Source organism: Heterobasidion irregulare (genome assembly GCF_000320585.1).
Source record: "Heterobasidion irregulare TC 32-1 unplaced genomic scaffold scaffold_05, whole genome shotgun sequence".
Lineage (NCBI taxonomy): Eukaryota > Fungi > Basidiomycota > Agaricomycetes > Russulales > Bondarzewiaceae > Heterobasidion > Heterobasidion irregulare.
In genome coordinates, this window is record NW_009258201.1 from 878,177 (window position 1) to 902,333 (window position 24,157).

The 24,157-nt window shown below is 50.1% G+C and overlaps 9 protein-coding genes across 9 annotated transcripts; 3 read left to right on the forward strand and 6 right to left on the reverse strand.

The window, feature by feature from the left end:
- Nucleotides 1–144: 144 nt before the first annotated feature.
- Nucleotides 145–729, reverse strand: HETIRDRAFT_439967 (uncharacterized protein). The gene has a single exon (XM_009547918.1). The coding sequence runs from the start codon at nt 553–555 to the stop codon at nt 277–279; it is 279 nt and encodes a 92-aa protein (XP_009546213.1). The 5' UTR covers nt 556–729; the 3' UTR covers nt 145–276.
- A 213-nt stretch (nt 730–942) lies between these two features.
- On the reverse strand, nt 943–1,814 carry HETIRDRAFT_439968 (uncharacterized protein; the record flags this gene model as incomplete). Its single annotated transcript, XM_009547919.1, has 2 exons — nt 1,283–1,814; nt 943–1,223 (listed from the first exon to the last, which is right to left on the reverse strand). Coding segments are annotated over exons 1-2 (774 nt in total), but the record flags the coding sequence as incomplete, so codon positions are not given.
- Nucleotides 1,815–4,093: 2,279 nt separating this feature from the next.
- Nucleotides 4,094–5,863, forward strand: HETIRDRAFT_51383 (glycoside hydrolase family 71 protein; the record flags this gene model as incomplete). Its single annotated transcript, XM_009547546.1, has 7 exons — nt 4,094–4,323; nt 4,374–4,433; nt 4,491–4,776; nt 4,832–5,098; nt 5,151–5,334; nt 5,393–5,544; nt 5,603–5,863. 7 exons carry the CDS (start codon nt 4,094–4,096, stop codon nt 5,861–5,863), a joined length of 1,440 nt encoding a protein of 479 aa, XP_009545841.1.
- Nucleotides 5,864–6,594: 731 nt separating this feature from the next.
- Nucleotides 6,595–10,622, forward strand: HETIRDRAFT_318995 (uncharacterized protein; the record flags this gene model as incomplete). Its single annotated transcript, XM_009547920.1, has 11 exons — nt 6,595–7,056; nt 7,110–7,794; nt 7,847–8,199; nt 8,234–8,548; nt 8,691–8,844; nt 8,900–9,072; nt 9,121–9,771; nt 9,821–9,940; nt 9,993–10,106; nt 10,166–10,412; nt 10,465–10,622. Coding segments are annotated over 11 exons (3,432 nt in total), but the record flags the coding sequence as incomplete, so codon positions are not given.
- A 129-nt stretch (nt 10,623–10,751) lies between these two features.
- Nucleotides 10,752–17,079, reverse strand: HETIRDRAFT_318935 (uncharacterized protein; the record flags this gene model as incomplete). Its single annotated transcript, XM_009547921.1, has 11 exons — nt 10,752–11,177; nt 11,232–11,371; nt 11,422–11,888; nt 11,947–12,023; nt 12,077–12,114; nt 12,162–12,919; nt 12,975–13,184; nt 13,242–15,619; nt 15,677–15,993; nt 16,044–16,687; nt 16,742–17,079. The coding sequence occupies 11 exons, from the start codon at nt 17,077–17,079 to the stop codon at nt 10,752–10,754; spliced, it is 5,793 nt and encodes a 1,930-aa protein (XP_009546216.1).
- Nucleotides 17,080–17,335: 256 nt separating this feature from the next.
- On the forward strand, nt 17,336–18,323 carry HETIRDRAFT_318651 (uncharacterized protein; the record flags this gene model as incomplete). Its single annotated transcript, XM_009547922.1, has 7 exons — nt 17,336–17,398; nt 17,457–17,547; nt 17,601–17,813; nt 17,868–17,947; nt 18,008–18,103; nt 18,156–18,228; nt 18,280–18,323. The coding sequence occupies 7 exons, from the start codon at nt 17,336–17,338 to the stop codon at nt 18,321–18,323; spliced, it is 660 nt and encodes a 219-aa protein (XP_009546217.1).
- A 130-nt stretch (nt 18,324–18,453) lies between these two features.
- HETIRDRAFT_318188 (uncharacterized protein) lies at nt 18,454–18,843 on the reverse strand (the record flags this gene model as incomplete). Its single annotated transcript, XM_009547923.1, has 3 exons — nt 18,454–18,508; nt 18,559–18,648; nt 18,701–18,843. Coding segments are annotated over 3 exons (288 nt in total), but the record flags the coding sequence as incomplete, so codon positions are not given.
- A 467-nt stretch (nt 18,844–19,310) lies between these two features.
- On the reverse strand, nt 19,311–21,799 carry HETIRDRAFT_173270 (MFS sugar transporter; the record flags this gene model as incomplete). Its single annotated transcript, XM_009547924.1, has 17 exons — nt 19,311–19,492; nt 19,547–19,581; nt 19,637–19,741; nt 19,794–19,978; nt 20,042–20,259; nt 20,309–20,457; nt 20,510–20,559; nt 20,619–20,712; nt 20,770–20,869; nt 20,922–20,989; nt 21,044–21,104; nt 21,160–21,176; nt 21,244–21,255; nt 21,314–21,337; nt 21,392–21,465; nt 21,522–21,581; nt 21,632–21,799. The coding sequence occupies 17 exons, from the start codon at nt 21,797–21,799 to the stop codon at nt 19,311–19,313; spliced, it is 1,602 nt and encodes a 533-aa protein (XP_009546219.1).
- A 926-nt stretch (nt 21,800–22,725) lies between these two features.
- On the reverse strand, nt 22,726–23,462 carry HETIRDRAFT_475024 (uncharacterized protein; the record flags this gene model as incomplete). Its single annotated transcript, XM_009547925.1, has 3 exons — nt 22,726–22,936; nt 22,996–23,390; nt 23,440–23,462. Coding segments are annotated over 2 exons (408 nt in total), but the record flags the coding sequence as incomplete, so codon positions are not given.
- Nucleotides 23,463–24,157: the final 695 nt, after the last annotated feature.

Consider the following 24,157-nt stretch of genomic DNA (forward strand, 5'->3'; position numbering starts at 1 on the left):
AGCTCCGGCCCCATCCACACACTCACTCCACACAGCCAAACCAACATGCTCATACGCGGACCTGACGCCGCTCGGCGGCTTGCATCGTTCCATGGGCCGTGGCGGTATCCCACATTCGTCATATCGAGCGGATGCACACAAGTTCCGCTGACAAAAAATCGATTGGAATGATAACCTACAAGCATACTAATCTGTCATCACGAGACCGGAAAATCGCATACATACTTGGCACGCGCCCCACCGTGTTGCCAATGTGCCCGAGCATGACGCGTCGCTTCATTTACGCTTCTTGAAATGATCACTTTCCTCATCCTCGTCTTCGTCCTCGTCACCGCCTCCTGGCCCTGGTGTCCTCCCGCGCGGAGTACGAGAAGCCGAGCGATGGTGACCGGTGCTCGCAACTCCGCTCCCAGCACTGGTTGTCTGCGCTTTCTTTCCCTTTCCCTTCCTGCTCTGAGACTTGGTACTCAGATCGGGCAGGGGCACGGCGGACCGACTCCGTCCCCGAGCCACAGGAGACGAGGACATTTCCGGCATGCTCGATGACTTGACCATCGCTAAGGAATCGAAGTCGTCCGAACCTTCTCTGTCTCTTCCCCGTCTAGGCTCTTCGTCTAGTTTGAATGATACCCGGCGACCCCTGGACTTGCTCTGCCCACGCGAGGAAGACGTAATAGGTGGCGAGGATGAGGCCGGGGTATCCCACGTCACCGGTGAAGAAGGGGGAAGAGAAGAAGGGGGAAGTGTCGCGAGCGAGGGCGATGACGCGGAGGCGTGCGGGTATGGATACACGGGTTGGCGATACATGTGAGAGGGGCCTGCCATCGGCGATGACGAAGACAACGCATGCGGGCGAGCTGACGTGTGTGGTGGCCAATACGGTTGGTATGGCTGCCCATATGCACGGCCGGACGGAGGTGGCCAGTGCATTTGATTGCCGTTGGGTGGAGGCAACATGCCCGGACTTGTAGCCATCATGTACGATAGATGCTGCATGACTTGAGCCAAAACGTATTGAGCTTGCGGATCGGGTAATGGAGGATACGGGGGCACTTGTCCCTGGTGAGAAGGATCATACGAAGTCTGATGCTGAGGTGTATAGGGTATATTATACGGCACATAGTTCGGAGGGACCGAATCGCGTTCAACGAGCACAGGAGCGGGTTTTGCTCGAGAGCGAGAACGAGAACGAACTGGACGCGGCGAACGCCGTCCTCGATGGCCTTGGAGAATAGCGAGGAGTAAAGACATGGACAATACGCACAGCAATGAAAATACGTACCTGCGAATGTTTTCACAGGTTTTGGGGGTACAGAACGCCCGGATTCATGACTATGTGATGAGGACGTTGGAGAACTAGGTGCCACTTCTTGACTCTGTCGTCTCCCTCTGCTCTCTGGAGGCCGCTTTGACAGGTCGGACTCAACGATTGCGTTTGCTGGGATCTCAGGCAGGGAAGAACGCCGCTTGCGCTTCCGACCTATTGAAGGCTTCAGAGGCGGAGACACCGTGGGTGTTGTTCTCCGCAATGAGAAAGGCGACGATCCCGAAGGCGACGACGTGATGGCGCCCAACGGCGCAGCAGATTCGACAGGGAATTCAACGGCTCGTCCCTTGCCTTTTCTGTCAACCTTTGATGGCATATCTTGAGCCGCGTTGTTGGGACGTCTATGGTCCTGTGGTAAATCCACTGAGGTCTTCGCTTTACCCTTGACCTTGACCTTGGATTGCTCCCTCTGATCTAGACTGGGTTCATCTTGTGCAGGGTTCACCATTTCTCCAACAGGTGTGCGAGCAGGTGCGGCCAAACGCGCTTTTCCCACGATGATCACTTGTGGAGTTGCGCGCTTGGTGGATACATTCAGTCTGGGCGAAACTTTTATTGGTGTCATCGATTTCGCTTGCGTTGCTGGAGCGACAAATGTTGAGTTGACAGACGGTCCTGCAGCCTCCGGAAGGGGTCCAGAGATGAATGCAAGTGGTTGGGAGCGTGTTTGCCCCTTCGAGCCCTTGTACGCCGGACGAGGTTTGGGTTTGGGTCTCGTAGGAACATCAATAGGAAGTGAGGGAGGGTCCGGACTGAAAGAAAATTCAGACGTAAAGGACTGTGGAGGCGTTTGTAGTTGGGGAGGGGCGGCGACAGGTTGTAATTTGCTGGTCGGAGCAGATTGTTTGTGTTGAGACAGTGTTCGGGGAGCGGGAGAAGGGGAGGAGGGCTGGGGTATACGTTCCACTCGATTCCGGCGTGGAGATGGAGATGGGCTGTCAGAATCGGAGATCTCAATTACGTCGTCGTCTAGCACTGGAAGTATCGCAGCATTGGAGGCTGGAGAAGAAGATGAGACCTCTTCCTCGTCGTCGATAAGCTCGTCGTCTCGAACCACTCGATAGATAGCGCTAGATTCGTCATTTACCCAGATACCCAGCTCATCCTCGGACTCATCCGCAAGAGGCAGAGGACGACTGAGAAGCCTGGCAGGTGGTGGCCTGGTCGACTTTCGTGGGCGAGCTCTCGGCTGCTTCTTAGCTTTCGGTTTCTGGGTCACAGTGCTCAGAGGCAGGTCGTCGCTTGAGAAGTCTTCTTCTGCGCTCTCCTCAACATCCTCGTGCTGTGTACGAACCGGCTGCTCGTTATCAGCCTGGCTGTCGCTATATTCATCGTCTAATCGACCTGCTTTGACCTGATTAGCCTTTTCCGCCTCCAAGAATTCCCTAAGATCGTGATCATCCATGGGATCTCCGGGACGCATTGGCGGCACACCAACGAAACTCTTGACAATAGGCAGATAATCCCCTCCTTCCTCTCCTCCCTCGGCAAACGCATCCAGCTCGTCGAGCTCATCCTCTACTTCTGTCTGTGCGCCACCGGCGTCACTGCTCGTATCTGCGGACGGTAGTTCGCCCGCCCACACGGATGATACGTGCGCATCAGGCTCGAGAGCTCTGATATTTCCGCGATCCTCGATAATATCGATTGAGCGCAGGTCGATGATGTCGTCCTCGTCTAGGTTTCGGATGTAGCGTTTTGCGAGCTGGGACCAGGCGTTCGACAGACGCGTGACGGCAGCGCGCCTCGATGCTTCAATTTCAGCAACGGTGAGTGCCACGGCATTGGAGGCAGAAGCAGCGCTCGAGGGCGGGCTGGACGGCGTCCGAACAAGACGAGGGCGTTTTGAGGGCGATGGGTGTTCGGGAGGATGTCCCGACGGCCGAAAAGGCGCACGAGAGCGCGGCGGAGACACAGAGGGTGTTATGAGAGGGGTGACTGGCGGCAGTTTATGGGTGTACGGACGTTCGTCGACTTGCCTGGACATTGGAGCTTGGAGGTCTAATACATGTGGTGGAGGTCGAGCGTGCGCGTCAGACAAACAACGCGCTTCCTTCCCACGCATCGCCATGAGTAATAGAGTGGCTGTTTCCAACGGCTCAGGGACATGATCTCAATGAACGCGTGCAGACCAGACGGCGTTGGCCGACACGAGTGTCTCGATGCATAATGATGTGGATAGAAGGCCGAGATATTCTCAAAAATGTATGCAAACATCCGTTGCCGTTGTGTGACTTGACGTGACCAGGCGCGTCCGTCACATCGCTGTGATTGTTCGGCGCCGTGGACTGGGCGACGGGACTGACACTTTTGCTATTGTCTCAGGCCAGATGGCACTGTCTCCCGCCACGCCCTTTTGTTTCTGTCTATAAAGTGTGAGTGCACCTGGATGTCATCGCCCGTGTACCGTGCATCGTTTTTCTAACTTCCTTCCCTTCACCCTGGTGGTCGTCTCGCGGCGCTATGCGTTCCGCTGCCTTTCTTTCACTCGCTCTCCTTCTCCTTGTTGATGCCTTCCCTGTAGAATATCATCAGGCTGGATTTGATAAATCATTCATACGCTCCAATCCGCATTTCATTGCACGAGATGTATCTCCATACCCTTCCCCGGCGTCGCCAAGCTCTCCGAATCTATCGCCCCCTCCCAGCACCTCTGCATCGCAGGAGACCGCCTCTTCGATCGCCGTCTCCATTCCTTTCACGACCTTATTTATCCCCTCTGATCCGCAAAGCTCTGTACCAACTTTGTCTCCAGCTCCCCCAACAATGCCTTCCCCTACTTCCTCTAATGTGCAACCGGCCCCTTCTGCGCCTCCCCAGGCTTCTCCGGGCGCTTCTAGGAAGTATGTGATCGCACACCACATGGTTGGCAACACATATCCCTACACCGTCGACAACTGGGTAGCAGATATCACTTTGGCTCATGCTCACGGGATCGATGGCTTTGCGTTAAACATGGGCCGCGACGACTGGCAGCCTGCCAGAGTTGCTGACGCGTATGTTCTTCAAGCGTGTCCCCAGTGTGGCCATCCTGACCGAATGTTAGGTACCATGCTGCTAATATGTCCGGGACGGGCTTCAAGCTTTTCTTGTCGTTCGACATGTCGTATGTGTCTTCCCCCGCACCGCTTAATTCTCACGCGAACATATTCATTTCTGCTAGTTCTTTGCCTTGTTCGAGTCCGAACGACGCTGCGACTCTACGCAACTACATCACCACCTATGCAATGCACCCTAACCAGCTCATTTACGACGGCAGAGTGTTCGTCTCCACGTTCGCTGGAGAATCATGCACTTTCGGCCAGGCGTCGCCTGCGCAGGGCTGGTCGTCGCAGTTTACGCAGCATCCACAGTTGACTGGGAGAAATGCAGTGTACTTTGTGCCGTCGTTCTTTGTGGATCCCAACACCTTTTCTACGTTCAACGATGCCATGGACGGCGCGCTCAACGTAGGTTTCAGTCAATTCTGTACCGGCATAGCTCTGACGTCTTTTCAATTCGAAGTGGAACTCGGGCTGGCCAATCACATTGACGACCTCTTCTGCCAACTCTATACTATCTTCTGTTGGAGTTAGCCTATCTTCACTTACATCGTCAGTTGGGTCTATCGTTCAGAAAACCCTGTCGAGATTCGTCACGTCGACAGACAGCGATACCCAATATATCAAGGGTCTCAGCACCATGTCGAACAAGGGGCGTAAACGCGCATACATGGCCACCGTCTCACCTTGGTTTTTCACCCATTACAGTCCGCAGACATTCAACAAGAATGTACGTTCACCTCTTGTTCTTGATGACACTCCGTATCTGAAACCATCTTCAGTTCATCTATTATGCGGATTCGCACCTATACCCGGCACGCTGGGAGACCCTCATCTCTTCGCGCGACAAAGTTGATATTGTCGAGATCGTCACATGGAACGATTACGGCGAATCGCACTATATTGGTCCTATCGAAGGCGCTCAGCCGAATAGCCAAGCTTGGGTGGACGGACTCAACCACACGGGTTCGTCATTCTCCGTGATCGCTTCGCCTGCTGACAGCATCTAACCAATTACTTGTAGGCTGGCTTGACATGACCTCGTACTATGCTACTGCTTTCAAGACGGGCGCCTATCCCGCGATCACGAAGGACAAGATATACATGTGGTCGCGTACTCATCCGCGGGACGCCAACGCGCCAGACCCCGTTGGGAAGCCGGCGAACTTTGAACTGGTATGTTCATGCTCTATCTTTATATATATATATATGAACGCTCTCATACTTTGTGCAGACTGAGGATGCACTCTGGGCGGTCGCAATGACCACCGCTCCCGCGACTGTGACGCTTTCAACAGGCAACGGCAAGATGCAGGCGTTCAATGTCCCCGCGGGCATGAACAAGCTCTCGATACCCATCAGCGCCGGAGGGACGATGCACGGCACAATTGCACGCAACGGAAAGACTGTCGTCGATTTCCACCCCCAAGGCTTCACGTTCAACGGGAGCCCGCAGACCTACAACTACAACGCCTTCGTAGCTGTCTCCAACTGAACTTTCGATTCAGGTCATGAATGCTTTCACGATGTTTTTCTTATTTCTTCGTTTTATTCGACATGTTGCGGCCTTGCGGGTCAAGGGCTCTGTATTTCGTAGACTGCCTGTATCGGTAGAGGATTGTTGTACTCACTCACGTTTATCTTATCTTATCTGATAATGGAGCTGATCAAAAATTCTGCGCGTCGAGATTTGACGCGCGCTGCTCCCGCTCCTGACCGTTTCAACTTTACCTTGAGTCTGAACTGCCTATACCTCGAGTATATCTCCCTCATCATGCATCGACGGCCGGAAAGATACAACGCAAAAGCCCGCCACTCTGTCGCGGGTTCCTCCCACAAGAAAAGCAAGACGCGGACGAAGAAACACGATGGCGTGCCAGAACAGCAGCCCGTCGATCCGAACGCGGATGTCTTGGAACTTAAATCGGCTGAGGCAAAAGAGCTCGATAGGAGAGAGAAGATGAGACAAGAGGTTCGTCGCTAGTCTCGCTTTTCAGGGCTGACGGCCTTCTCATCAGTCCGTGTGTAGCTTCTCGCTGAATCGACTTCCAAAGTGTCAAGCAGAAAGAAGAAACAGCTCGACAAATATATTGTAATTGGACCCAATGTTTGTTCATTTTCTGTATACTGAAAAGTCTATTCAGGACAAGAAATTGAAGAAAGAGGAACGGCTAGAGTTGTTTGAGAAGCTATCGTAAGTCCTACATCTCGTGGTCTCAACTTGGACTGAATCTCTCCAGCAAGAGCCAAGCCGAACTGCCCACGACGCTACATCTACAGTCATCTTCCTTTCTGGGCACCGGAAAGGCCATTACTCACCAGGACCATCTCGATAAACTGGAGGACAAGGAAATCCGCCGCGCACTTGACGGGCGGGTCGGGAAGAGAAAATATGGGGCGGAAAGACTCGCTGCGATGGCAGACAGTGAGGATGATGACCTCGATGGTCTGGAAGAGGGGACGGGTGAATTCATGGAGGTTAATGAGCCGACCGGTAGAGAGAAGGGGCAAAAATCCTATGGAGCGACCAGATCGCAGCCAATAATTCTCTTCGATTCCAGCTACATCCCGCCAGCCCAGGAATCGAAGTCGAAAGTCTCACCAGCTGTAGGGAGCGCCTTGCAGCGCAATGCCGATGGCTCTATCATCGCTCCTCGAACCGTGCCGAAGAAGGCAAAGAGCAGCGGGGTAAGTTAGTGAAACGTTCTATGGAGAAGGGCTATCTGACTACCGAAATACAGACGATCCTCAAAAAATGGAGGAAAGGATTGCCTTCTACACAAGGTCCTATGGACTCGGACTCGGACTCGTCCTTCGACAGCTCAGACTCAGGCAATGATTCCGACGAAGGAGTGGATGAGGATTTGGAAAATGAGGGCGAGGACGAAACCGAGGGTGATGGTGGTTCTGGGGATGGCTCAAGCTCTGATGAAGGCGGCGCAGAGCAGGAGGAGGAATCTCCGCTTTCGAAACCCAAACGCGCCGGGTTCAAAGCATGGGCCATGTCTCAACTCAGCGCAGCAAAAGGCTACGTCGCTCCTGTTCCCTCAGAATCCACTTCAGAACAGGCTCCATCCGATCCCACTGACGAACCCCCTCCGCCGAAGAAAAAGCGGAAAATCGACCCGTCGGGAGAGATGCGGGGGCCTCTGGGCGAGGATTTCCAGCTTCCTTCCACTTCGTTAGCACAACACCTACAAGCTGCTGGCAAGACAGACACAGCAACCAAGAAGGTAGTTTCGGTCACCCGACCCGCGGACGTCGAAGACTCGAGGCTGCTCCTGCCTATTGTGGCGGAGGAGCAGCCGATCATAGAGGCTATTCTCTTGAATTCTGTGGTCATCATATGCGGTGAGACCGGAAGCGGAAAGACAACGCAGGTCCCTCAATTCTTGTATGAGGCTGGTTTCGGTTCTCCAGGGAGCGGTATGTCCATTTTTTTTGCTACCATTGGTATAATACTCAAGCGGCGTCTTAGACAACCCTGGTATGATCGGAGTCACACAACCTCGACGTGTAGCAGCTATGTCAATGGCTTCACGTGTCGCCCACGAGCTGTCCCTCACATCATCTCGCGTCTCGTATCAAATCCGCTACGATGCGACTGTATCTCCCTCGACATCAATCAAATTTATGACGGATGGCGTCTTGCTGCGCGAGCTTGCGACGGACTTTCTGTTGCTGAAATACTCTGTTGTAATCATTGACGAGGCGCACGAAAGAAGTATGAATACGGATATCTTAATAGGTGTGCTCAGTCGTGTCATCAAGCTCAGAGAAGACATGTGGAAAGAAGGAAAGGATAGAGTGAAGGTCTGTGCATCACACTTGGTTCATGGACGCATATAACTCATTTATCCTCTAGCCTCTCCGATTAATAATCATGTCTGCTACTCTTCGTGTAAACGACTTCGCAGAAAACAAAACTTTGTTTGCTACGCCGCCACCGATCATCAACGTTTCTGCACGTCAACATCCCGTCACAGTCCACTTCAGCCGCCGGACAGGCTCCGATTACGTGACTGAGGCTGTTCGCAAGGCGTCAAAAATTCACTCACGATTACCCCCTGGCGGCATCCTCATATTCCTCACCGGGCAGAACGAGATTGCTGGCGTATGCAGAAAGCTCGAGGTAAAATTCGGTGCAAGAGCACTGCAAGATAGGAAGAAGAGACAGAAGGTCACTCAAGAGCGGTCAGATGCTCATAATTTCTTTCGAGATGCGGGTGACACCGTCGCTGTCAGACCAGCTCAAGGTATTCCTTTCCGGCCTTCTCATCAAGTTACGAGCTCGCTGACTAGCATCTTAAGCGGACGTCGAGGCCGAGGACATTGACCTCGGAAACGTGGAGGAAGCTGATCTAGCCCTTGACGTAGATGGCCAGCAGACTGCTGAGGAAGATGCGGAAGCATTGGACACAGACGACGAGGAGATGGACGAACAGGCGTTGGGGATAGATACCGACGAATCTGACGGTATATACTGTTACGCGCTATTGTTCCGTGAAGTTTACCTGAATTTTGATCACAGAACCAATGCACATTATACCCTTATACTCCCTTTTACCCACCGACAAACAAATGCGTGTATTCCAACCTCCTCCTCCAGGGCATCGACTAGTTGTTGTCTCTACCAATGTCGCCGAAACATCTCTCACGATCCCTGGTATACGATATGTCATAGATTGCGGAAGGGCGAAAGAGGTACGTGCAGAGGCCTGCCGTTCTATCAGTCCCTAAGCAGTTCTACAGCGCAGGTATAACGTCGCCAATGGGATACAATCGTTCCAAATCAGCTGGATATCGAAAGCATCCGCAGCTCAACGTGCCGGGCGTGCTGGCCGTACCGGCCCTGGTCATTGTTACCGACTATATTCCTCGGCTGTGTTCGAGAACTACTTCGACCAGTTTACACAGCCGGAGATCCTTCGCATGCCGATCGAAGGTGTAGTATTGCAGATGAAGAGCATGCATATTGACGCCGTCGTGAATTTTCCGTTTCCAACACCTCCAGATCGATCAACGTTGCGACAGGCGGAGACTGTTTTGACACATCTGGGAGCAATTGTGCCATCACTTCAGCTGATACAGAATTCATCGGAACTCCCAAACACTGTTGGAGGAAAGATCACAGAGCTGGGGAGGACAATGTCTTTATTCCCATTGTCCCCTCGGTTTTCAAAAATGTTGGTCAGTGGTCGGCAGCATGGTTGTCTGCCATATGTCATCGCCCTTGTCTCGGCCTTATCCGTCGGCGACCCATTTTTGCGTGAAGAAGCTATAGACGGCTTGCAATCGCCGGACAGCGGTTCGGATGACGAGCTATCCCACATCACTAGTGACAAGATGAAGGCAAAGGAGTTAAGGAAAATGCGTCGTCGAGCATTCTTTAAATCTCAGCAGGTGTGTGCTCAGCAACTCGGGATTGGCGAGGGGTTCTCACGCGTTGCAGCTCCATGCCTCTCTTGGTAATTCATTGAGTGACCTGTTCAAAATTCTCTCAGTCGTGGGCGCATATGAGTACGCGGGAGGAGGACAGAAATTTTGTGCGGAGCATTTCGTAAGGCCAAAGGTGCACTTCGTCTACCTCTTTTGCCTTTTTTCATGAACTGATGTCCCACTAGGCGATGGAAGAAATCCATAAATTGCGCGCACAGATCAGCAATATTGTCAGCACAAACTTCCCTAACATAGATGGAGGTTTTACACCCGACCTTGCACCGCCGAGTGACCTCCAGGTATGTGTGGCTATGACATATGATTCAAAGTCATTTCTGAGTGTACTTGTTGTCGTCAGCTCAAGGTTCTGCGACAACTTTTAGCAGCCGGCTTCATTGACCAAGTTGCCATCCGAAAAGATCTGGTTCTCAAAGACTCAGCATCAGGCGATCAATATACGACGTCAAGCGGCATCCCTTATCAAGCTTTGGGCATCGCAGAAGATGTTTATATTCATCCATCATCTGTACTCACGACCACATTGCCGCCAGATTTCATTGTCTTTCATGAGGTGATCAAAACCAGCCGTGTGTGGCTCAAAGGTGGTCTTGCTAGTGTTGTCTCTTTCAGATGTCATCTGACACTCATATCCGCAAGGTTGTACCGTGATCAACGCGGCCTGGTTGTCGTCTTTAGGGAAGTCATCTTTGTGCACGTTCTCGAAGCCAGTGAAGAACAGTGCTGGAAATCTTGTGGTAATACCAAAATTCGGTCCAGCAGGATGGGAATTGCCTCCAATAAAAGAGTCTGTATAATGATTGGTCAATCCAATCCAAAGCGGGTACCGAAGATGCTATGCTAAAGTATATTTGTGCAATTATGATATCTATGACAGAGCTAAGACAAATGTGGTCATTTCTACGGAGGTCGCTTCAAACAGAATATCAATAAAAGTAACCTGGCGAGGAGTTATGATGACATACTTTCTTAGGTATGAATATATTTGGCCCTTGTTTCTGACGCTTGACCGGAGGTCTGGCTTTTGGCTTCACTGTTGAAGGTTGGGCAGAAGTATCTTTGTCGTCGTCCTCAGGTATTGGTCTCTTTTGTCCTATCTGCACCTTTAGTTCGCTAGTCGCAGTGGTCGACGGCGTGTGTTCTGATAAATGCTCCAATGGACGTTCCGTTGAGAGATCGGCTGCCGGAGGCTCGTAAGTTTCAGATGAAGACTTTCTGGTCATGGATGCCTTCAGCTCCTGAGGAGTCGCCAAGCCGGTGGGCAGCGTCGTGCGTGAAATGGCCGTTGGTTTCGAGGGCTTCGGAGCAGATATTACAGGCTGGCTAGGAAGAGTAAAATATTTGACGTTCACCTTCAAAGAAAAAAATCAGTACATCAAACATAATAGTTGACTCCTGAATCTTACGTCGATTAAGCAAGATCGTGACCTTGCATCGCCAACAATACTTTTCCAAGTCTCGTCACTTCTTTCTAGTGTTGGGCCGTGTCCAAGGATGAAGAGGGATGCACGAGCACGGGTTAGGGCGACATTCATTCGTCGAACATCTGTTATACTGTCAACGTCAATCGACCAAATTGATGGCAGATCAACCTACCAGCCAAGAATCCGACACTCTGTAAACCGGGACCTGCACGCACACAGGAGAGAATGATAATGTCCTTTTCCTGCCCTTGAAATCCATCCACTGTATTGAAATCCACTTTACCCACAATGTCTGCTCCGAAGTGAATTTCGAAAGCGCGACGCATTTCGATAATTTGGGCTCGATACATAGATACAACGCCGACTTGGTAGTCCAAGTCTTCTGAGGAACAATCTTTGGCCAAACGAGAATAAAGAGCTACAGCGATTTGAATCTCGGCTCTGTTCACGATAGAGTGAAAATTTCCCGGAGTTTCTTGTCCTCCAGTAACATTGTAGAATCGGTACGTTCCAAATTTCGAGTCGCTATGCCAAGAGCGCGTAGTCTTTTCAGCCATCCCAGGACCGTCGTGCAGCCGGCCCTGGTAGAAGATTCGACTGGGTAGCTGGCTGATGTCGGGGTGCATACGATACTGAATACTGTGATAGATGTAAGAAAGTAGACGGGTCGAAGGGTTGAGAAAGAGAAAAGGCATACCTCAACAAATGAACAGAATCTGGGTGTTGTTTCTGAAGGCGAACAAACAGAGATTGGTTATAAAGGTACTTGCTGGCCTGAGGTTGGATGTTAAACCGAGATTAAGGCAGGGTAGGCATTATGAGTTTACCTCCTGTGAAATGACCGTCGGTGGCAGCTGCTGGGGGTCTTGAGACAAGTCAGAAGGGATAGCTGTGGGATCACAGTGAGCTCACCTCCCACCATGACACATCGCGAAAACCGATATTTCAGTGGAATGAGGGAGCTTAGCTCTATTGCCTGCGCTGCCTCGTCAATGATTATCAAGTCGAAGTCCAGTGCCTCGAGAAGGTCATGTCCAGCGCCAGAAAGAGTGCTGCATATAACATCAGCCTCCATAAGAACATCGAGACGAAATCTTCGACGAGTGGCATCCAGGGTACGGTTGTCAGATTTCTGCTTGTCCTTCATCTGATTAACTCGTTTGCGAAGATTGCTGTGCTGAGCTGAGAGTTTATTAACCTCAGCATCTATGGCGGAATATTTTGCTGGATTGTCTCGAAGCGACTTCAGTTCTTCTTGTTTCTTCTGCCTCAAGACACGAATCGATTCCAACTCATTCCGAAGGCCGGCCATTTCGCTTTGAGATTCGCTGGGGTTCTTAGTCTCTCCAAAATGGTCGAGTCTTTGGTCAACGAGGGAATCCAGCGAGATATCACGAACGCTGATATTGATCGCTTTCTCGGCACCGACGCGGACAACCTTCGGCACTATGTTTCCTTTCGCAGATCCAGTAACGCCATCCTTGACACGATTAGCAAGCTCGTCAATAGCAGCATTACTCGGGGCACAAAGCAGGACTTTCTTCGGTATAGGCTTGTCTGGCTGCCTTGAAGGCTGTCCGATGTGAATTGCAGTTGCTGCACGAGGACGGTTCGCCAAGAATGACTGAACAAGGCCACAAATCGTTGAGGTTTTTCCAGTCCCTGGAGGTCTAATAGTACGATTGAATGATCTCAAATAGCGCACGAGAAGACGAAATTACACACCCTTGGATCAAAGAAAATCCCTCGGTCCGCATAGCACTCGCAATCGCGACTGCCTGAGGCTCATTGACATTATACGAGGCCATTGTCTGCTGAATATCCTTGCGGTCGATTTGCGGCTTCTTTGACAGCTCAGGTCTCAAAAAGAAGGAGGCATGATCATAATATCGCAATGCAACGAGTGCTCCGTATTCGCGGTGTAGCGTGCTGAGACTTCAGACGAGGTCAGGATCACCTATGTAGACAGGGATTGACTGCGACTCTTCTTACCTGAAAATCTTGGAGACACGCCAAGTGGATCCCTGTTGTAATCCGGGATCCGTGCCATTGCCCACAAAGCACCGAATAGTGGCCTGAACAGACTGGATACCGATAGGCATAGTCCTAAAGTTCATTGCTTTCCCGAGGATGGATGCCTTCTTTGCGGGATGCTGCAAGAGTACTATATCGGTATCGGTGAGGAACCAGCCTCTCTTGACAGGCTCGGAGATGAGGATATCCACGTCTAGCCAGTCGTCCATAAAAGATCGTGCGGTCAACTTGCATTCATAGACATCCTTAGGCTCTTCTCTGGACTGTACAATCTGCGCCCAACACTCAAGCAGGAGCAGAGGTTCGAAGACGTTACGATATTGATCATGATCGATGAACTGATCCGGAATGCGCACTAGATCTAATTTCTTCGCGGTTGGAGGCTCACCCCCTGGATGGTCGTATGTCCATGATAAGACCGTCCGATGAAGTGCCGTTACATCAGGTTTAAGGCGGAATGCGAGTTTCCTAGCATCTTGAATTGCATTCGCCTGTCTGACCCGCTCCAATGCTGCATTTCTAGCGGTGGTGGGAGCATCTATTAATTGGATTCTGCGGGGTCCAGTAGGAAGCTTCTTGATTTTGTGTGCGCGTTGCATATCCCCTAGGTCTGTAATTCTACTTTCATTGTCGCTGTTTTCGTCGCCGGACTCTTCACCTGCAGATGAAGAGACAAGCTGATTTCTCTTCTTATTCAGCCGAATGCTGGCCGCTAACGAAAGCTGTGAATCTTTGAACTTGGGCATCGGGGGTGCCGGCGCGCCCATATTTGACATCTTCTGCTCATGTTTCGTGGAAATTGACTTGGTTGACTTGGAAAGTTGTGGATGAGCAGAAGTGGAGCCAGTTCGAGATGTGCGGTCAGGCACTCGACTGCTTAATTTGTGCTTGAGCTCCTCGGTATGTCGAGCCTCTTTCTTGAGCGCTGGTGTATGGGATATGATCTCAATATCGCCTTCTTGGAACCACTCGAGAGCATCCTCTAATTTCGACAAGCGCGCGGAGTCCAGCCGAGATTGGGGAAGACCATTCCTAGGATTACGAGCTGCCTCGATGTGTCTGGTAACTTTCGCGATAAGATCGGGGTCGGGAGCAGTATGAGTGTCCTTGAAACAACCGAGCAGCGAATGGAAGAGGGCAAAAGACTGGTGTAACAGCTCTTCATCGGTAAGGCGGAGCCAGCGTGCCAACTCGCGAAGGACTTGCTGCATGTCGTCCACCATCTTTCTGCCAATTTGAGATAGCTTTCGCCTTGTCGTTGCAGACGATGATGTCGTGTCTGAGGCTTGGACAGCGGCAGTCTCAAACACTCTCCACTGCGCCAGCATCTCTCGACCAAAGATTAAGGCGTCTCTCATCCAGATGATCAGCTCTTCAGACTCGAAATACAGAGACCATGCGGGAGTCCCTTTGAAGATCAGAGCTAGTGCCTGCGTCATGAGACTCCAAAGTTCCGGCAAGTCCGGTCCCACTCGCTTCGATGTGGCATCCTCCTGTAACAGACCGTCCGAGCTAGAGCAAAGAACCTCAATCACGTCAGTCAAGCACTGGACCAAAGCCTTCGACAAGTTGCATGCTTCTGGAGCCATGATCACGTATTCCACGAAGGTTCGGATGAATTCGAAGATGGCGGAAAGTGAATAAGGGATGTGCTCTAGGAGGGCGCGGAAACATTCAGATCGGATATCGACGTCGAAAGCTTGCCCAATAAGTGTCTGAGCAGCCAGTTGGATATCGTTGTCAGGACATAACATCAGGAATGTGACTGCCTTTGTCATCGACGGGCGGTGGATCAGCTCTTTGACAGCAGAAGATGAGTTGTGATTGGTATAGTTGGATACCATATCCAAAAACCCCTCGCGGAATGTCACAATGCAAGCATTGACCCGAGCGATGGCCACCGACGCCTGAGAATACACCTTCTTTGCGGTGCTGAAGGCCTTTGATGAGAGCGTGTCCAGATGCGCAGAGAGTGCGATAGAGGAGATGATCATCTCAACACCATCAGGGTCATCGGCCTGAATATCATTATATACCTTCTTCCAAATTGACTTTGGGACTCTAGGCAGCAGCATAGCTGCCGGTTCTGTTGGTTTAGCGATGGCACGGCATAGATGAGCGATCGTCCTATTCACATCTTGAACATCCCTTCGTAGGATACTTTGAACAAGTTTGCGACAAGCGATTCGAGCCTTGGCCCAATTGGGACCACGGTATGACTGCGCGAACGCAATCGCGACGAATCGGTCTGCGTGGATGTCCAGCACATTGAGCGTATCAGTGAGTTGGCTCGTGGCAGAAGTCTCCTCACACTTCCGTAGAATTGTTCGAAATAGCTGATTCATAGTCAGTCATTATGCGAATACAATATAGACCAATGAACTTGCATTAACGGCCGCAATCATGGTCGTTGAGCGTGATTCCTGGAAACGTTCATGCTGAAGTTCCTCGCAAAGGAAATCGACCATTTTGGCGAGAAGCCCTCCAAATATTGGGAGACTCCACGCGCTCAGGATATACTCAGAGAACCAAAGCAATGTCCATGGCAGTCCGTCTGCATCGTGTATGCCTAGTATGTGGTCCGAGAATTGAGGATTATCCTTTATCGAATCAAATACCATGATAGAATAATCTGATCCCTCTCCTTCCCATGTGTTACTGCCGAGATGTTTGAGGAAAAATAGCACACAGCGCAATACATCGAAGAATTCTGATGATCATTTAGCGCATTTGGGCAAGATACAGAAGATAAGAACTGACGAGGGCCGACATCGTGTAGATGTCCTGCAGTGATGTGGCGAACGTCTAGACCGGTATAAACTCCTGCCTTGAGGAACTCCTGCGGAAAATGACGCAGGGCGACGCGGAAGCCAGACCAGAGTATTATTGGATCCTTTGAAAAAGGGAAGGTGCTCGCGCCAAGGGCCAGATCGCGGTATAACGATCTAGAACCTGGGTGCCCGTTCGAGGTAAGGTACCCTGGCGTAGTACCTAGAGCCGACGCCACAGTCTCAAAAGCAGTGATATAGAGGGGTAAAGATTTGCTTGTTGAAACCTCTATGGCCTTATGGTGGTAAGATATCTGCGAGCTGGCCCACGAACGAAGAACTGAGTCCTCATGCATGACAAGATAGAAGAGGCCGGGAGGTGGAGTTCCATCAGGCCAGTTAGCGAAGGGTTTCGAAGGAATGTGAGGTCGAGTTTTGGAGATGATTCGTTCGTCCCCCACGATGTGCAAATTAGAAACCCAGTGGTAAAAAGTCACTGACATAGCAGTCGAAGAGGTAGCGAGTGGCGAAGGCCCTGGACCAGACTGAAACGTATCAAATACGATTCCCAGCTCCCATTCGTTGAAGCTGCTGAAGAACGATGCAATTGTATCATCTGGAAAAGCGGAAAGGTATCTGACGACAATGTGTTAAGTCGTAAACGAAGAAGTATTCACCACACACACTCACGTCTGCTGGCAGTTCAATTTCGCTTCCTGTAAACCCTGGGCGCACGCATGACAAGACTGTAAGATTGACTGGAGACGTATCTTCCATTCTTCAACTCGACCATTGTCGTAAGCAAAGAGCCGCAGCAAAAACGTAGCAGCCTTTAAAGTAAGCTGAGAAGCACGGTCGCAAAACCAGTGATACAAGCCATCGGAGCCAGTCCGACGATCCATGAGAAATTGAAGAATAGGAGGCAAGAGAGTATCGACATCGCCGCCTGAATCCACGGGCTCGTCACGAAACCGGGTGAGAATTGCATCCAATTGCTGCGGGTCATTGGATGAGACCTCGACAGACATATGTAGCCAAAGGCCGACCTTAGGGTCAGGTATTGAGCGTCAATACGCGTATTTCGGAGAAGCACTCTACTTATGGCGGTCGATGGATGGCTCTGAAGATCGTGAACGAGGCAGATGATTGTAGGCGCTGTGGCACAACTCGAGGAATCGCGTCGAACCTTTGATCATTTGAGCCACCGGCTGCCGCCGTATAATTATAACGCGAGACCACGTGAGCCCAATTACACTCATTGACTCCTTTGCGGCCAGGACCTCCATGGACCCACAAGATCTCGATATCATCAACTCATTGCTTGAAAGTGATGTGGTACTCAGGGAAGTGAGTAAATCATCAATCCTACACACGAAAATTTCAATCTTCCTATCTCCTCAACCAGAAAATCAAAGAGCAAGTAACCGAGTTCGACAAAAAAATGCGAACTGTTGTTGGTATGCTAAACAAGATTCATTCCACACATTCGGCGGATCGTAGGCCTTCTCTTTCGTTTTCTGTATCTCACGTAGCTCTAAATGGACACCAGTTCCTGCTCTATTGGATTCTGTGCGTCCAGTGCTCCAGAGTTGTCAGGAAACCAACAGTGCATTAGCCAATTTGATACCAGCAAACCAGTTTTGGCGATGGAAGGATATGTGGACGAACTCCCTACGGACTGCAGTATTCGCTGCGGCCCTTATAGAGTATCTATCCCATGGAGTCCTCCTACCATTGGCGGACGTCAACGAACAGTTGAGCAGTGAGTAATGCATCTCGTATCGACAGGTATCGATCGTGCTAACAATGCCGCCAGTCAAAGAAGAATGGAAGGACAGGTTTTTACTGAGTGTCGAGGACTATCTTCATGGGTTAATCACAATGGTGAACGAACTGGTATGTTTGGGTCAATGTCTCCTCAGCCAACCATCCCACTTGACGAGGACGTCAAAACAGTCTCGTCTGGCCGTGAACGCGGTTACCCTCGGCGACTTCGAAGCTCCTATCAGAATATCACTCTTTGTTAAAGATGTATTCTCTGGGTTCTCCATGGTACGCCCTCTCGCATGTTATACGTATTGGGTTATGTATCCGCCCTTGAAAGCTCAACCTTAAAAATGATCTACTACGTCGCCGGTACGATAGCCTAAAATATGACATCAAGAAAATAGAAGAAGGTGAAGAATTGTTTTCTTGACTTCACAACAGACTCTCATCCCGTACGTCAGTTGTGTATGATGTTTCTCTGAGAAAATTAGCATCAACGGCTTGAAGTATCACACGTAGACCGTAGGTTTCCGGATTAATCGATCTTTCATGTTGTAGTAGCTAGATCAAAACCTCTGCTTCTTGAGATGTATAAAGCTAGCGTAAATGCAAGAGGGTATGACTGATTGACCGTATTACTGGTGCCGACGCGAACGTATCCTTTTTCCATTCTGTACGGCTGGTCCCCACCTGTGCGGGACGTCAGGAATTAACTATAGCCTACGAGAAGACAAACGCACCCTCTAATCTTCTTCTTCTTACTAACCTCGTAGGCAAATTCAGATGGGTCTTTACCAAGACGATATTTCTCCATTGCCCACAGGATATACCTAAGGAGCCCGTCGTGAGTCAACTTCACGACCTATATACGTGGTAACATACCTCCTGTCTTGAACGGACAGACCAGCTTTTTTGAGGTCATGGCCATTGGTTCTCCATAGCTGATCCCAAGCCTCGTACGATACTTTGGTCTCGGAGGAGCGGCCAATTGCCTTCAGAAATGCCTCGGCACTGGTAATAGACCCTAGATCGAGCTGAGTGAAATGGAACGTCGGGCATTCAAAGACTTACCTCTTGAGGGGGGTACTGGCCGATCTAGCGCTTTATTCTGAAAATGCCGTGAAAAGGAAGGAAGAGATCTACGAAAGCTGGCAGCAAGTGAGAAGGACATAGGGGAGAATGTGCAGACTCAGCCAAGATAGGCTACACAGACAATATCGCATAATAATCCCACGGGTACGGCTTATCAGCGACTGGGTATAAGCCTGTTCCACCGTACGTCTGAGGTCTTATCCGAGAGCATTGCTAGGGAAATCTTTCCTTGAAAGCCTGGTGTAGTATATTGAGGCTATTTAATAGCTCAAAATGTAGGCCACGGAAATAACGACAGTGCAAGAGCTAGGACATGTTGATTGCAGCGGTAACACGATGGGTACAGCTGGGTACTACATAACTCAATATCTCCTTCCCCTCATGATCACGAGCCCTCAAGTTAAACGTCTGCATTTTCACGGATGGGCGAGGCCCTGAACTTATGTGAGGTAGAATATTTCCTGGGGTTAGGTTGGTGGAATATCTCGTCGATCTCTTCCAAAGTAAGTCCTTTCGTTTCAACGAATGTGAAATAGATCACAACGAATTCGAACGCATCCCACACCAGAAAGATGATGTAGACTGATGTTACGCCAGTCATTATTTTGTATTACGAAATGCAAGTCGAATGCCTACCTTTCCAATTGATCTTGTCCAGCGCAATTGGAAGGCTGTCCAGAAAAGTCAGAGAGACTCAGAAGTTTAGATGACAATAAACAGGCTTACGCAAACGTGTTGATACAAGAGGCTGCTTGAGTTACGATATTCTGGAAGGCTAGACCTTTGGCTCGAGCTTCGTAACTCAGAACTTCTGTACCATACAGAGCTTGCCTAAGATACTACCAATCAGTAAGGTTTCATGCGCGGAGCGCAAAAATCTTACATTGGTGTCCATCCAAAACTGAAGATGACCATGAAGAGGTATATAAACGAGATGCCCGCATTAGAGCATGCGGCACTTCCGGTGCTACTTAGAAGACCTGTGACAATGGACAGGGTCACTACCAGTAGTCCAGTTGATACGAGGAGGAGTCTTCGTCTGCCGATGTGATCGACGGATGCGGAGCCCTAGAGCGACAGAGCTCTCATGATGAATTGTCGGCATATTCCAGCTTTAATGGTGAAACTCACAGCGAGAGCACCAAGGAATGAAGTGACGGAGTTGACGAAGTTAAGCGTGAGTTGCTTGTTCTGAGATGTGATGCCAGCATTCCTGAGCAACACGGGAAGGAAATAGGTGATGAGACCATTCCCTGACAGCTGGCCGAATGCGCCCATAAGAATGACCATCCATGCTCGGTAACGATCCACTCGAGTGCGAAAAAGAGGTCTGAAATCCCACCACCGTTCTAAAGACTAATGAAGCATGATTTGTAAAACAGAAACGCAAAAACGCACTGTCGCTTCCACCGATCGTAATCTTCTCGTCAATCTCGGCCATCTCCAGGTCAATTAGAGGGGAATGGAGATCACCTGTGCTCGAGTGCAACTTGGCTAAAATACCCCGAGCTTGATCAACCTTCCCCACTGAGTAGAGCCACCTAGGTCTGCATGATATCAGAGTCAACAGAACCAAATTAACGATATGGTAGCACATACGATTCAGGACAAAGGAACACAAAAATTATGTTCAGGCTGGCTGGAACAATCTATCCAGAATGAGCATCGATATCATCAGCACTTTTATGGACGAGAGAGACGATCAGACCTGAATGAATAGGGGAAGGCGCCACGACCAGTTGGAAGAAAATTTTCCTGTGGAAACCATCATTCCAGTCGCAGTCATTTGTCCCACATAATAGCTGCCATAAAGTGGATTTGAGAAAATTGTACACTGAGGACACATGGACGTGACTTACAAGGAATTCAAAATGCCAAGGAACAATCCTCTCGATTGAGGGGGCGTGAGTTCAGCAAGGTAGGATTTGGCAGATGCTCCTGCGAGGGCAGACCCAAGACCTAGCGGGGAGATATTACAACACGACGAATAGCAACAGTCTGATGTACGAGCCAGTCAAAAAACGTCCGCCAATGAAGGTACTACGATTTTTAGCGGTTGCAGTTACAGTGGCGCCAATGCTGGAGGATTTGCAGAAGTCAATAGTGTTCCAAAAAGGATAGAAATATACGAACACTAGAATAGAATTCCCTGTAAACATGGAAACCCGCCGTCCGAATCGATCAGGTAGATATGCTGGGAAACATCTGATTTCAGAGCCTGTTATCTGAGCCAAAATACAGAAGCTCACAAGCAGGAAGAGCACCACTGTTTTGTACGAGTATGAGAACTGAAAGTGAGCCAAGGATCCTTGCGCGGTGAAGCAGTTACGTACACAAGTGACCCACTGCCCACGGGTAGAGTCAATAAAGCTCAGACTGTTGAAATCACTGTTGACAACGTACATGGTGAAAATACCAAAGACAATGCTGGATGATTCTCGTGAGCTAGTCAAAGTAGAGTCCTCTCAAATCACGACGCACCTCGTTTTAGCGCCAGCACTGCTCATTCCGAAATAGTGTAAGTATTGCGTCATGGCATTGATCCCACCCATAACCTGAATGGTCGTTGAATTGATTGAAACTGTGTGACGATGTTGAGAGACCAACAGACCGTTCCGTCGAACCCACTATCACCAGAGCAGCAACAGGCACACAGTACGATCAAGTATAGCTGAATGCAAGATGTAGTGCGCACGCAGAGTAGACGATGAATATACATACTTGGAAAGCGCGTCGGGACCCAGGCTTTACGCCAGGATCAACAGCAAGCGCTGATGTTAAGGCGGCTTGTCTCTCTTCAGGTGTCATAATCTTTTTCTCCAAGTGTTGGACCCCAGCGTGAGGCTTGACATCTTCCGACGATCGATGCTGTTTAGTTGACCTACTCATGTTGTCTCAGGAGGAAGGTGGTCAGGCGAAGAGAAGCTCGCGGGCTTGATAGGAACACAGTCTTATGGCCCGGGCTTTTATCTGCTTTTATCCCTGGACACGATGGTGTGTAGGATTTGAAATAAGCTTGTATACGCCAGGTAGTCGAGGGAAATGCTTCACCGAACATGCTTCCCGCCGGGCCTGGTCGCCCTAAGGCACTGACAGAAGGAGAAAATACATTACTTTCGCAAGGCTCCTGGAGGTCAGGTGGTAGCTGGCCAAGGAGCGCTAATGATCCAAAATCATTCTCGTGGTGAGAAGCGTGATCAGCTGTCTCATGGCAAGGCAGAAGATGATCCCGCGACGAAAATCCGACAATTCAATGTCTTGGTGGCATCGCAGTCGAATTTGACCCTTCCGTGAAACATCTGTCGATGTCAACCCCTTTTTACTTGGTGGCAATCGTCCCGAATTTCTAAAGCACAAAATATCTCCTGCGCCACTGCGTCTCAGCATCATCATAGGAAAGAACCGTGTAGCACTGCTTACCACAAAAGCACGAAAAGAAAACAGCTCACCTCAACGAGGACGTTATCAAGTTGATAGCTGGATTGTTACTTCCACGAGGCTACAACTGAGTTTGATGAGAATAATGATTAACAAAACCGCCTGGGCGTCCGTAGCCTGTACCCGGTATATGCTCTTGTGCGAGGGTCGAAGTATGACTCCGTAAATAGAGAAGACGTGTACGCAGTAGTGATGAAGGCTGTTGCAAACAGTCTGTCTGTGAAGAACATTGGGTCTGTTGCGCTTTTTGCTCGCAGGTTAAGAACCAACCTATGTAGATGGAAGTCTGGGAATCGAGTAATCACGAGCGATGGGAGTAGAAGTCTTCCGATGCTTAATGAAAGTGTGTTTTCTGACGAATTGTGCTCGAAGCCATTGACAGCACTATCAAAAGACCAAGTCCCAGGCACCAGACCTGGATTTCATCCATAATGATATCCCACTGCGGGCATATGACCAAATCTACAAGAACTTTACTTTTGAGTCACAGATGAAAAATCATACTGGGCGAAACCAAAGCGGACGATAGTCACGGCCTCAAAAAAGACATCCTAAAGCCCGTCGCAGAAATCAGCCATGTTAGGCAACCTAAACGAGGTCTGCGTGAGCGATGACAGGCACTTGAGAGATAAGGTGCCATTTATCACTCAGGCTGGTTTAATCAAACTTGATGCGTTTGCCCTGCGAAGGAAGGATGACTCCGCTGTCTTTCTGTTTCGTTTTTTTCTTCGCTTCCCAGGATGGATGTAGCGGACGCTCCTCTTGGGCAGCTTGCCTTGACTTGAAACTGTGCTTCTCAGGTGCAGCTCCAAATGACACTCCAGATCTCTCTCCTTGGGTAGAGGTAAAACCATTGGTTCGCGGATGTCTGGGAGGTGCTGCATTGAGAGGCTCCGGGCGCCGGGATGATAGGACTGGATTATTGCGCGTGTTGCTTCCGTTGTATCTCGTCGATGACTGATGTACATTGCTGCGTGACGATGACTCCGCCACATCGTAGTTTAAATGCTTTGCATTCCTCCCGTACTTCTTCTCCCAGATTCTGTGAAATTGTGATATTTCGGGAAACAGTCAAGGTAGGAAGGACTTACGCTCGTCGCGCTCTCTGGCCCCTCCGATTTTTGCGCTCGTGATCGACTTGTTTCGATTCATGATCGCTCCAATCGGAGTCGTCGGAGTCACCACGTGTGAAGCCAACCGACAGAGAAGGAAGGAATGTAGATTCTGCACCACTCGTCTTCGGATTAGGCTTGGTACTGGCAGAAGAAGAGGCTTTGGGAGTATGCTCGGTTGATTGGCGGGCTCCACGGGTTGAAGATATGCCTGGCACGTCCTTTCTTGGTGGAGATACCCTGATCTCTTGTACAGTAGAGCCGTCCACGCTATCTGCCTTGCCAGTCAAATGATCGTCGTCGATCGTCCCAGATTCCCATCCATCGTCTGCTTGGGCAGCATCACCGTCGTCGCCGTCGCTATCTCCTTCCTGATCCGAGGCAACTTCTTCGTGTACAGGCTCGACAGCGTCGCTAGCTCGACTTCTTCGAGGCGCAGGAGCAGATTGGTCGACAATGATGGCGAGGTCGGGTCGAATGATAGATCGCAAAGCTAAGATTACAGAGTTGACCTCAGAAGAAAGGGCTCGGGAACTGAGCAATCGAGCATCGAGTTTGGGGTCATGGCTGTTATTCTCGTTGAAGGATTCCAAAGGGAGTTCTGTTAAAATAGCAGATGCAATGGCCTCATTTCGGGATAGTATTTTGTCTTTTCTCAGCTTTCCTCTGATAGCTTTGTTTCCTATTCGTTCATGGT

Coding starts and splice junctions, on each gene's coding strand:
- HETIRDRAFT_439967 (XM_009547918.1), bottom strand. CDS start 555: ATGGTCAAGTCATCGAGCATGCCGGAAATGTCCTCGTCTCCTGTGGCT.